This window comes from Pygocentrus nattereri, chromosome 27, assembly GCF_015220715.1.
Source record: "Pygocentrus nattereri isolate fPygNat1 chromosome 27, fPygNat1.pri, whole genome shotgun sequence".
NCBI lineage: Eukaryota > Metazoa > Chordata > Actinopteri > Characiformes > Serrasalmidae > Pygocentrus > Pygocentrus nattereri.
This window is the reverse complement of record NC_051237.1, coordinates 23,461,335-23,472,883: the sequence shown is the minus strand read 5'-3', so window position 1 is coordinate 23,472,883 and position 11,549 is coordinate 23,461,335. Positions and strand designations below refer to the sequence as shown.

Below are 11,549 nucleotides of genomic sequence, written 5' to 3'. Positions count from 1 at the left end.
TTTTTGTCCTAACAGCAGTGAAATACAAAGTTTACTGTAGGTTGTTGCATTTTTTGCAAATTATCCGCATTTGGCATTTAGGGGCAGTCGTGGGCTGGAGGTTAGGGATCTGGCCCTGTGACTGGAAGGTTGCCGGTTCGATCCCCTCGGCTGACAGTCCATGACTGAGGTGTCCTTGAGCAAGACACCTAACCCCCAACTGCTCCCCGGGCGGCGTGGATAGGGCTGCCCACCGCTCCGGGCAAGTGTGTGCTCATTGCCCCCTAGTGTGTGTGTGTTCACTAGTGTGTATGTGGAGTTTCACTTCACGAATGGGTTAAATGCGGAGGTGGAATTTCCCCGGTTGTGGGATCAAAAAAGTATCACTACTATACTATATGTTGACAAACTTAATGTTGGGCATGTAACATCTTCTTGTGTGTGTTATTGAAACGTACCTGTATCTTAATTTAGAACTTTAAGAGGTTGACAAAACTTGCAGACCTGCTGGCTGTGCTTCTATCACAATCAACCAATATTAATACACTGTACTGGCTCAGTCTGTACAACTGGGGATTTCCATCTGACCCGACTTACAGTTAAACCATCAGGACGTTTTCCAGCAGTAAATTCTATTACAGCATTCTGTAAACACACTGTAATATCTTAACAGCAACACTGCTGTTGGTTTACGTGATGGGCGGGGCCTAATGTCTGGTCCCCCCATTAAAACTTGTTCTGTGGTCCATGCTTCTCTAAACACTTTCCTCTACAGAACTGTGGACACACACCTCCACAAACCCTCACGGTGGTCTTCACTGTCCTCAGCAAGTCCTCAACTCCAGATTGGGGTTTCGGGTTTTGGACTCTCAGTTCTGTGGGCCTAAAGGACGCCGGAGCTGCTGAGGTTCTGATTATTCACTCAGAGCTGCAGCCGTTCTTTGACGAGTCTCTAAGTTTGGTCACTACTCTGCCCTCAGCTCTCAGAGGGTCACTTGCTGGTCCCAGCTGCTGATTTCTTCTGGAGCAGTCCAGTCTAGATCTTCACTTGGCCACTCTGTCTCTGGCCAAGTCCAGTGGTTCCTTCCTCGGAGCACACCAGTCATCGGCTTCATGACTGGACGTATAGTGACGCAGCGCTGTTTGATTAAAGACAGGAAGCTTCTCCACCGAGTCTGTGGACAGAGCCTGAGGGAGGAGGGACATCACTGTGGATTAGAACTTCACTGCAGACTAGAACATTACTGTGGACTAGAACATCACTGTGGACTAGAACTTCACTGTGGCCTAGAACATTATTGTGGATTAGGATGTTCTTCTGGATTAGAACTTTAGAAAGTCTTTAATGTGTTAATATGTTTATTATAGCTGGATCCAGTTTTTACCTTTAAGTGAATGACTGCATCAGTACCGAATCCCTCCAGCGGGTAGAGCTGTAAATCTCCCTGGAAATATCGAACGTACAGACGAGAGAGCGGCAAACCATAACCGAACCCAGCCTATAGACACACATAAACATCATATATAAACCCCGTATGAACACCATATATAAACGCATACAGACCATAACCGAACCCAGCCTATAGACACACATAAACAACATATATAAACACCATATATAACATCATAAGACACAGAGCTGGTCTTATACAGTAATTGTATAGTAGGTAAGTGTACAGTAATTGAACTGATAGCTGAGGTGACTGATGTGCTGTTAATGTATATAATCTGTTATTTGAACTGGAATTAACCATCATTAGAGCTGAATAAACACAGTCCGGCTCTGTAACTGGCAGTGTGAAGAGTGACTGATCTCAGGCTGTAGTTGAAGTTCAGGGGGTGCGGCGGTGTGCGGGTACCAGTGGGGTGCGGCGGTTTGTGGTAATCTCTGGTCGGGGAGCTGTAGAGTACATGTAGCTGAAGAGCTGCTCGATCTTCCTAGCAGGAACTCCTCCACCTCGGTCACTCATCTGCACACAGTAACAACACAGCATTAAACAGTGAAGAGCTCATTAATTCAACACAGGAGACCTGAGGACCGACCTGAGGACCGACCTGAGGACCGACCTGAGGACCGACCTGAGGACAGACCTGACGACTGACCTGACGACCGACCTGAGGACAGACCTGATGACCGACCTGCGTCTCACTGATGTTCGAACCTTTAGAACAGTGCTTCTGAATATCTAATATTAGTAATATTAATTAAGTCATGCTCCAGATGTTGCTGCTGGTCACTCTGATCTCAGAGTAACTGAGTTATCTCTACCAGCAGTCACGTTAATCTGGCTAATGATTAGTTTCTGATGCTAAGGCTAAGCCTGGCTTATGTAACTCAGTGTGAGATGAGGCAGCGAGGAGTGCATGAACGCTGAAGCGGCTCTCTCTGCACGTTCCTCCTGACCGCAGCCTTCAGGCTGAAGGTTACAGATGTTTATCAGGAGTTTCTGTCTGAAAACTATCCTGATCTGACTTCAGCTTCAGGTCACGACCTGTATGCTAATGCTCATAAACCCATAGCATTGGCATTTTAACTGAGGCAAGAAAGACACTGAGGTACAAAATAACATCATAATGTCTCCATAATACAGAAATTCCCCATCATTGCTTTCATCACTGTCAGCTGTTAATCAGTGCCATTAAAGGTACCTGTGTTAATTTAGCTCCAGTCTTGAGGCTTAAGAAGTTATGGTTACAGAAAAAGTGTTTCTGATTAAAATATTAACTGAATATTTGTTCGCATGAATAATTTACCACTTTTCGATCAAATTTTAAGGTGATAACGTACATAAAGCATGAGCATTAAAATACCCACTGAACTACAGTTATCTGTATATTGTTCTGCCATTAATGTCTGCTTTATTATTTTAAAACAATATTTTGAATCCATCTACAGAATCTCTTCATTTCAGTTAAATGAATTAATATGAATCTAAATGTTTTTGTCTGTACAGATTGTTGGCTTTATTATCTCACTTTATTCTATATTCAGTGACAGTACTGGAGCCTCTGGATCTGACAGTTCTTTATGCTCACCTTGATTGATAGGTCCTCTCCTCCCAGCGCTACCATAACTCCGATGGGCGGTAAAGTGCTGCTGGACTCATGGCTCTCGATAGTGGCCCTCATTGCGTTCTAAATAGAGAAACAGCAGAACCAAAAAAGGCCACTATTCATTAGACTAACGTGTGAAAGTTCAGCAAAAAGTCTTCTTTTATTTTAGCGCTGGAGGCTAATGTGGCTAACAGGTACTGGAAGCTTATACCCCACTGATTAGCATGGTGCTAACTGCCTCCAGCTGTGTGATGTTCAATAAAACTGACTGTGATTTTAAGATAACAGAAACATTATCGCAGCTCCAGACACACCTCTGCTGATCAGCTACACTTGGCGTGAGGAGGGAGAAACTCTGGATTACGGCTGTAAACTGCCCTTTATTTCACTGCTGATTCAGTGTTTATTACCTTGAAGAGCTCGAAGAGCACGTGGTAGAGGTGTGAGGGGACGTAGGAGATGTGAATGGGCTCAGACTCTGTGTTCACTGCCAAAAGAACACATCAGTAGATAAGAGGAGCAGCTCAGTCCTGCTGAGAACTGGATTCAGCTGGTTTTATTATTCAGAGCTCCGTCCAAAGGCCGGACCACTCAGCACTATCACAGCCCACTGAACTCAAATGGACTTCACCCTGATTTTCCTCTAATATCTAAATGAATATGTGTATATATATTCTTCTTACCATTTAACTCTTTGAGCTCCAGTTCAGGTGAGCATAGGTAATACTGCTCACAGAGCATCCTCGCACATTCATACGCGTCTGAGGAAGAAACAAACACACAGCTGGTGTTTAGATGTAACTGTAACATTATGACTGTTTAAAACTGTGACTGTAACATTGTGACTGTTTAAAACTGTGACTAACATTCTGACTGCTTAAAGCTGTGACTGTAACATTATGACTGTTTAAAGCTGCAACACTGTAACATTCTGACTGCTTAAAGCTGTAACACTGTAACATTGTGACTGTTTAAAACTGTGAGTGTAACATTATGACTGTTTAAAACTGTGACAGTAACACTGTGACTGTTTAAAGCTGTGACTGTAACATTGTCACTGCTTAAAGCTGTTACACTATAACATTGTGACTGTTTAAAACCATGACTGTAACATTATGACTGTTTAAAGCTGTGACTGTAACATTGTGACTGTTTAAAACTGTGACTGTAACATTATGGCTCTTTAAAGCTGTAACACTGTAACATTCTGAGTGTTTAAAGCTGTTACTGTAACATTATGACTGTTTAAAGCTGTAACACTAACATTATGACTATTTAAAGCTGTAACACTAACATTCTGACTGTTTAAAGCTGTGACTGTAACATTGTGACTACTTAAAGCGGTGACTGTAACATTATGGCTCTTTAAAGCTGTAACACTAACATTATGACTATTTAAAGCTGTAACACTAACATTATGACTATTTAAAGCTGTAACACTGTAACATTCTGACTGTTTAAAGCTTTGACTGTAACACTATGGCTCTTTAAAGCTGTAACACTAACATTATGACTATTTAAAGCTGTAACACTGTAACATTCTGACTGTTTAAAGCTGTGACTGTAACATTATGATGGTTTAAAGCTGTAACACTAACATTCTGACTGTTTAAAGCTGTGACTGTAACATTATGATGGTTTAAAGCTGTAACACTAACATTCTGACTGTTTAAAGCTGTGACTGTAACATTATGACTGTTTAAAGCTGCAACACTAACATTAAACTGTAACTCTGTATCATTGTGACGGTTTAAAGCTGTAACCTTATGACTGTATCACTCAAGGTTTATGTTGCTGACCTTGGATGACCTCTGTGACCCTGCAGTTGGGATCGATGCAGCCGATGGTGCTGGGCACTGGCTGGGAGGCGGGGTCAAATATCAGCGCTGAACACACATGGAGATGAAATGAGTTTTAGCGATCATAGAGAACAATGTAGGAAAGTGGGTTTTTTGTCATTTGAAATAATGCTGAGTGATGTTATTGCTCCCCCTAGTGTTCAGATTTTGATTGTACATAATATCAAATACACCACCATCCAAAACAACTTCATGAAATTAAAAAGTGTTTTCTGTAGTCCCCCTAGTGGCCATTCCTCCAGCAATGTTAGATAGTTTTATTAACATAATGATTTAATTTTAATTAAAGTATAATAAAATGTGAATTAAGTTTTTTTCTGAGTTCTCTGATTTAGAAAAATATCAGAACTTAAGGCTGACCTGAAGGACTTCCAAAATAAGTCACATTTTATAGCTGTTGTGAAATTTCGCAAAGTTCTTTCATCCATTTCATACGTGAAAGCTGAAAATTCATTCAAGGAAATGAGACATGAGATCAACCTCATAGCGGATCTGCAGTCTGGCTGAATTTGGACTTACAGGTCAAGGTTTATGTTTTATTTATGAATTTAAATGTTGAGGTTTGTGCTTCAATGGAAGAGACTGAAGTCATGACTGTCCAATCAAATGAAACTCCACAGAAACACAAACAGGCATATCTCACGCTGTTTTAGATCCTCAGTGTGTTACTGGTGAGTGTGAGGAGGTTCTCACTGTGCTGGTTGATGAGCATGCGTATGGAGATACGGCTCATGTAGAACCGGTCCAGAAAGTACTGAATGTTCTGGCTGGTGACTGGATCGTGCCCAAACATCTCCTTATACTCGATCACACCCTGAGCCATGGTTGGAACCACATCGTTATGGCGGTTCCTGATGGTCACCAGGGTCTCCACAAAACTGAGGAGATAAACATTAAAAACTTCATTTAAACAAACAGAGAACAATTAAATGATGTAAACTAGTTTTTAAAATAAAGTAGTCTAAAAGGGTTCTGTGTGATCCCATAGAGGAATTTTGGTTCCCCAAAGAACCTTTCATCGGTTGGTTCTTCAGAGTACTGTTTTTGTAAATGAAGTGTGAAGAACCTCTACAAAATGTAAAGGTTCTATAAAACACTTTATAAGCTTTAAAGGCTTCTTTACATTCTCAGGTATCTTTTCACACATGTTTCTTCAAGAGCAGTGGTTCTCATGGATCCGCAGATGTTCCAGGTTTTTTGCTCTATTGCTCTATTACAGCTTCAGAACCATTGGTTTAAGGAACCATAGGCAGTTCTTTATTGATTAAAGAACTTGTATTTTTAAGAGTGCAGAAAAAACAAAAGTACAATTTCACATGAACTAAAACCTGAAATTACAGCTGCAGATCCTTCGTCACTGTAGAACTGCAGAGTAAACAGTGTTTACAATGTAAAAACACTCACTCCTGCAGAACCTTCTGGTCCTCTGGACGTCTGTCCAGGAACTCAAGGATCTCCATTAAACTCTGGACATACCTGAGAGAGAGAGAGAGAGAGAGAGAGAGAGAGAGAGAGAGAGAGAGAGAGAGAGAGAGAGACGGAGTGATAGAGACAGAGAGAGGGAGGGAGAGAGAGAGAGAGAGAGAGAGAGAGAGAGAGAGAGAGAGAGAGAGAGAGAGAGAGAGAGACGGAGTGATAGAGACAGAGAGAGGGAGGGAGAGAGAGATAGAGCGAGAGGGAGGGAGAGAGAGAGAGGAAGGGAGAGAGTGATAGAGAGAGTGAGAGAGGGAGGGAGTGATAGAGATGGAGAGAGGAAGGGAGAGAGTGATAGAGACAGAGAGAGGGAGGAAGGGAGAGAGAGGGAGAGAGAGTGAGAGAGGGAGGGAGAGAGTGATAGAGAGAGTGAGAGAGGGAGGGAGTGATAGAGACAGAGAGAGGGAGGGAGAGAGAGTGAGAGAGGGAGGGAGAGAGAGAGGGAGAGAGGAAGGGAGACAGTGAGAGAGACAGAGAGTGAGAGAGAGATAGAGAGAGTGAGTGAGAGAGAGGGAGGGAGAGAGAGATAGAGGGAGGGAGAGAGTGATAGAGAGAGTGAGAGAGGGAGGGAGTGATAGAGACAGAGAGAGGGAGGGAGAGAGGAAGGGAGAGAGTGATAGAGACAGAGAGAGGGAGGGAGAGAGAGGGAGGGAGAGAGGAAGGGAGAGAGTGATAGAGAGAGTGAGAGAGGGAAGGAGTGATAGAGATGGAGAGAGGAAAGGAGAGAGTGATAGAGACAGAGAGAGGGAGGAAGGGAGAGAGAGGGAGAGAGAGTGAGAGAGGAAGGGAGAGAGTGATAGAGAGAGTGAGAGAGAGAGAGGGAGAGAGGAAGGGAGACAGTGAGAGAGACAGAGAGTGAGAGAGAGATAGAGAGAGTGAGAGAGAGGGAGGGAGAGAGAGATAGAGGGAGGGAGAGAGTGATAGAGAGAGTGAGAGAGGGAGGGAGTGATAGAGAGAGGGAGGGAGAGAGGAAGGGAGAGAGTGATAGAGACAGAGAGAATGAGAGAGGGAGAGAGAGAGAGAGAGAGAGAGAGAGAGAGGGAGGGAGAGAGTGATAGAGACAGAGAGAGGGAGGGAGAGAGAGTGAGAGAGGGAGGGAGAGAGAGAGAGTGAGAGAGGGAGGGAGTGATAGAGATGGAGAGAGGAAGGGAGAGAGTGATAGAGACAGAGAGAGGGAGGAAGGGAGAGAGGGAGAGAGAGAGTGAGAGAGGGAGGGAGAGAGTGATAGAGAGAGTGAGAGAGGGAGGGAGTGATAGAGACAGAGAGAGGGAGGGAGAGAGAGTGAGAGAGGGAGGGAGAGAGAGAGGGAGAGAGGAAGGGAGAGAGTGATAGAGACAGAGAGAATGAGAGAGGGAGAGAGAGGGAGGGAGAGAGAGAGAGAGAGAGAGAGAGGGAGAGAGACAGTGAGAGAGACAGAGAGTGAGAGAGAGATAGAGAGAGTGAGAGAGAGGGAGGGAGAGAGAGAGATAGAGAGGGAGGGAGTGATAGAGACAGAGAGAGTGAGAGAGAGGGAGGGAGAGGGAGGGATACAGTGATAGAGACAGAGAGAGTGAGAGAGGGAGGGAGAGGGAGGGAGAGAGTGATAGAGAGAGAGACAGAGAGGGAGGGAGTGATAGAGAGAGAGAGGGAGGGAGAGGGAGGGATACAGTGATAGAGACAGAGAGAGTGAGAGAGGGAGGGAGAGGGAGGGAGAGGGAGGGAGAGAGTGATAGAGAGAGAGAGACAGAGGGAGGGAGAGAGTGATAGAGAGAGACAGAGAGAGAGAGAGAGACAGAGAGGGAGGGAGGGAGGGAGGGAGAGAGTAAGTAGGTGGGTCACTGTTTCAGGTCATTTAACATGAGTGTTTATTACTGAATGTGTGACTGAGAGTCACTGAATGAACAGTTTCCACTGTTTTGTTTCCAGGTGTGTTAACGTAGTGTGGATCACCCCCTACCTCCACCCCCCCCCCACCCCCCCCCCGCCCCCCACCACCTAAAATAAAGTATCAGCAAATGTTCTTTACAGGGTAAAGTCCTCTGTGAGGACAGAGTTCCAAGAAGAAAAACACTTCTACACAAGCCCCGCCCCCTTGTCTCTTCACCAATCACACAGCAGTGTCTGAGCAGTAACAGGCCAAGCCTCTGCAGCTCTGCAGGAAACACTGTTACTTTACGTAACAGCAGCCTCACATTTCAGGAGCTCAAACCGAGGCCGCAGATAAACCTCTGAACTCCTGACTGTGAGCTTCAGCCACTTCAGCAGAGCCATCAGCACTGCAGGGACTCTGTCTCCAGATCGGACCTTCAGCACCAGCAGCAAAGCAAACCCGACCAGCACTGAATAACCCAGACCAGAGTTAAATAACACGGACTAAGTAGATTTACCTCACGCAGTTATGAAAGCGCTGCAGCTCAGAGCGTCAGAGAAACACAACGAACACAACACAGTGGAGAAACTGGAACAGAATTCACTGCCCTGCTGCAGTAAACCACAGCCTGACCACACACACACGTTTGTCTTGCTATACATATGAAGTCGTCCATAGGTTTCTGTTGATATTGTGTTACTGTAGCTAAATAACACTAAACCTAAACCCAAACCTGAACCTAACCTTAACTTTCGTATCCAAAAGGCAATTTTTCCGTCTTTAGTTCTCAAATTAAAAAGTAATTGTGGTGAAAAGAATAAAACTTTTCATGCAATCCCATTATAAGTATAGCACTACAGGAACACACACACAGACATGTTTACAGATTGTAAGTTATATAAATTCTGTACGTTCCTAAGGCGTGTGTGTGTGTGTGTGTTAGTCTGTGTGTGTGTGTGTGTGTGTGTGTATGTGTGTGTGCGCATGTGTGTGTGTGTGTGTGTGTGTGTTAGTCTGTGTGTGTGTGTGCTAGTCTGTGTGTGTGTGTGTGCATGTGTGTGTGTCAGTCTGTGTGTGTGTGTGTGTGCATGTGTGTGTGTCAGTCTGTGTGTGTATGTGTGTGTGTGTATGTATGTATGTGTGTGTGTGTGTGTTAGTTTGTGTGTGTGTGTGTGTGTGTTTGTGTGTGTGAGTGTGTCAGTGTGTGTGTGTGTGTGTATGTATGTGTGTGTGTGTGTGTGTGTGTACCAGCTGTGTACGAGCTGAGCTGAGGGGGTGCTGAGCAGGCGGGGGGGCAGCAGTCTGATCTCCTTCATGATGTTGGCAAGCCTGACCGGCAGCTCCTGCCTGAGGAACCTGAAGGAGGTTTTCTCACAGGCGTTCACTGAGCCTGTGGACAGAGGGGTCAAAGATCAGTGAATAACAAGATCCTGTTCATTTTACCTGAGATGGACTGATTTGTTCTTTACATCCTGATGAGGTTCTAAGAAGAGGTTCTACTGGTTCCCACTGCAGTTCCACAAAGGAGCTCCAGAGTTTCTCTGAGTTCATAACACACGTGTTTAATAATGCATTTATGAACAGCTTATGATGAGAGCCAGGTTGAAGCGTGACAATGATGATTAATAATGTGTCATAAATGAAATAAATGCTTATCACTTCAGGTTAGAGGCTCTTCTGTCAATATAGTGTGAATTTTATAGTGTGAATTTTAAAAATATCTGTTGTCATCTTGGGAATATTATCATACGCTGTTCATAAATAGTCAAATATTGCTTTATGAGTGCATTATTCAGTGCTTATACACATGTTATAAAGTCATTATGTAGGTAGCCTTCAAATACAGTGTTATGGAGCACTTTAACTGGAGTATTGAGGTGTAAGATATATAGAAATGTTCTTTACAGAACCACCATTGAGAAGAACCTAAGAGCTATGTATACATGGTTCTTTCATGGTTTCACTGACATCATTAAAGAACCCCTGACTGGTTTTTACACACCTCAGCATGTATATCATTACTCTGAAGACTACAGTGAAGGTGTGAAGGTTCACCTAAAGTGGTTCTAGATACCTGCAGACATGCTCATGCAGTTCAGACATGTTCTTACCGAAGTCCAGGAACTGCTTCATTGATAACGGCGAGGGAGAGAATTTAGAGAAGTGGTCGATGTGCTTCGGCACATTGGCCAGCGCTGCATTCTTCATGATGAACCGAGCAAACTTCATAGCGTCCTGCAGACCCTGAACCTGAGTGTTAGATCCTCTGGGGGAAAGTTTCAGTGGAGAAGTCTGGATTATTCACTCTGCGGGTCACTCTGAGTTTAGTCTGCTCAGCTCGCCACTCTTAATTTGTGCAGTGTGTGACATCAGCTCCCCAAACGGGCCAATGAGGGAGCAGCAGTGCTGTGGCCAAGCCCCCTACAAACCATGGTCAACAGAGGGTGAGGCATGAGGCAAACATAAGAGAGTCAGAGTGTCAGAGCGCGAGGCTGAAACACTCAAACCTGCAGAGTCAGATTACACACACACACTATCACACACACACTTACACACTCACACACACTCTCATACACACACACTCACACACACTCACATACACACGCACACACGCACTGCAGAAATCAGTCAATAAGGTTATACAAGTTCAACAACTGAGATAGACGTTTCAGTTGTTTACTGTTCAGTTGTTGACTGTTCAGTTGTTTACTGTTGCACAAATTGTTGTCTCATTATTTCAATCAAACCTCAATGAACACATGATTACAGCGATGGGACTGTGAATATATTAACTCTAATTAACCTCAATCACAGTCTACTACCTCATTAAATGACCCCTGTTTCTTATGTTACTTATTTATGTCATGTAAATAACCATTTTTATTTTTTAAATTTCATTAAATAAATATATTTATTATAAATAAAGATTTATTTCCATTTTGAAATCTGTGCTGAATTTTGTTCAGTATCTATATGAGTAGACAGAATCATCATCATCAGAATGTATTTATTCTCTTTAATAATTCAAGAAGATAATTTTGAATGCAGACTCTGATCATGAAGAATATATACAGCCAATAATCATAAAAATCATATAAAGCCCCCCAGCATTGGGCTGTGGAGCAGTGGAACTGCATTCTCTGGAGTGATGGAGCTCCATCCAATACCTTTGGGATGAGTTGGAGTGACCCACAACTGACCATCCAACATCAGTACCTGACCTCACTAATGCTCAATCAAATCCTCACAACAATGTTCAACATCTACTGTCAAGTCTCTCAGAAGAGGAGGCTGTTACTGCAGCAAAAATTGGGGCAAACTCTTCATTAATACCT

The 11,549-nt window shown here is 43.7% G+C and overlaps 1 protein-coding gene across 1 annotated transcript; it reads right to left on the bottom strand.

Annotated features, from left to right (window-relative positions):
* Positions 1–244: 244 nt before the first annotated feature.
* On the bottom strand, positions 245–10,523 carry LOC108414952 (pyruvate dehydrogenase (acetyl-transferring) kinase isozyme 2, mitochondrial-like). The gene is made up of 11 exons (XM_017687882.2): positions 10,326–10,523; positions 9,463–9,604; positions 6,297–6,368; positions 5,586–5,770; positions 4,833–4,919; positions 3,717–3,794; positions 3,444–3,520; positions 3,016–3,114; positions 1,839–1,949; positions 1,365–1,478; positions 245–1,167 (listed from the first exon to the last, which is right to left on the bottom strand). Exons 1-11 carry the CDS (start codon positions 10,441–10,443, stop codon positions 1,024–1,026), a joined length of 1,227 nt encoding a protein of 408 aa, XP_017543371.2. The 5' UTR covers positions 10,444–10,523; the 3' UTR covers positions 245–1,023.
* Between the last annotated feature and the right edge of the window lie 1,026 nt (positions 10,524–11,549).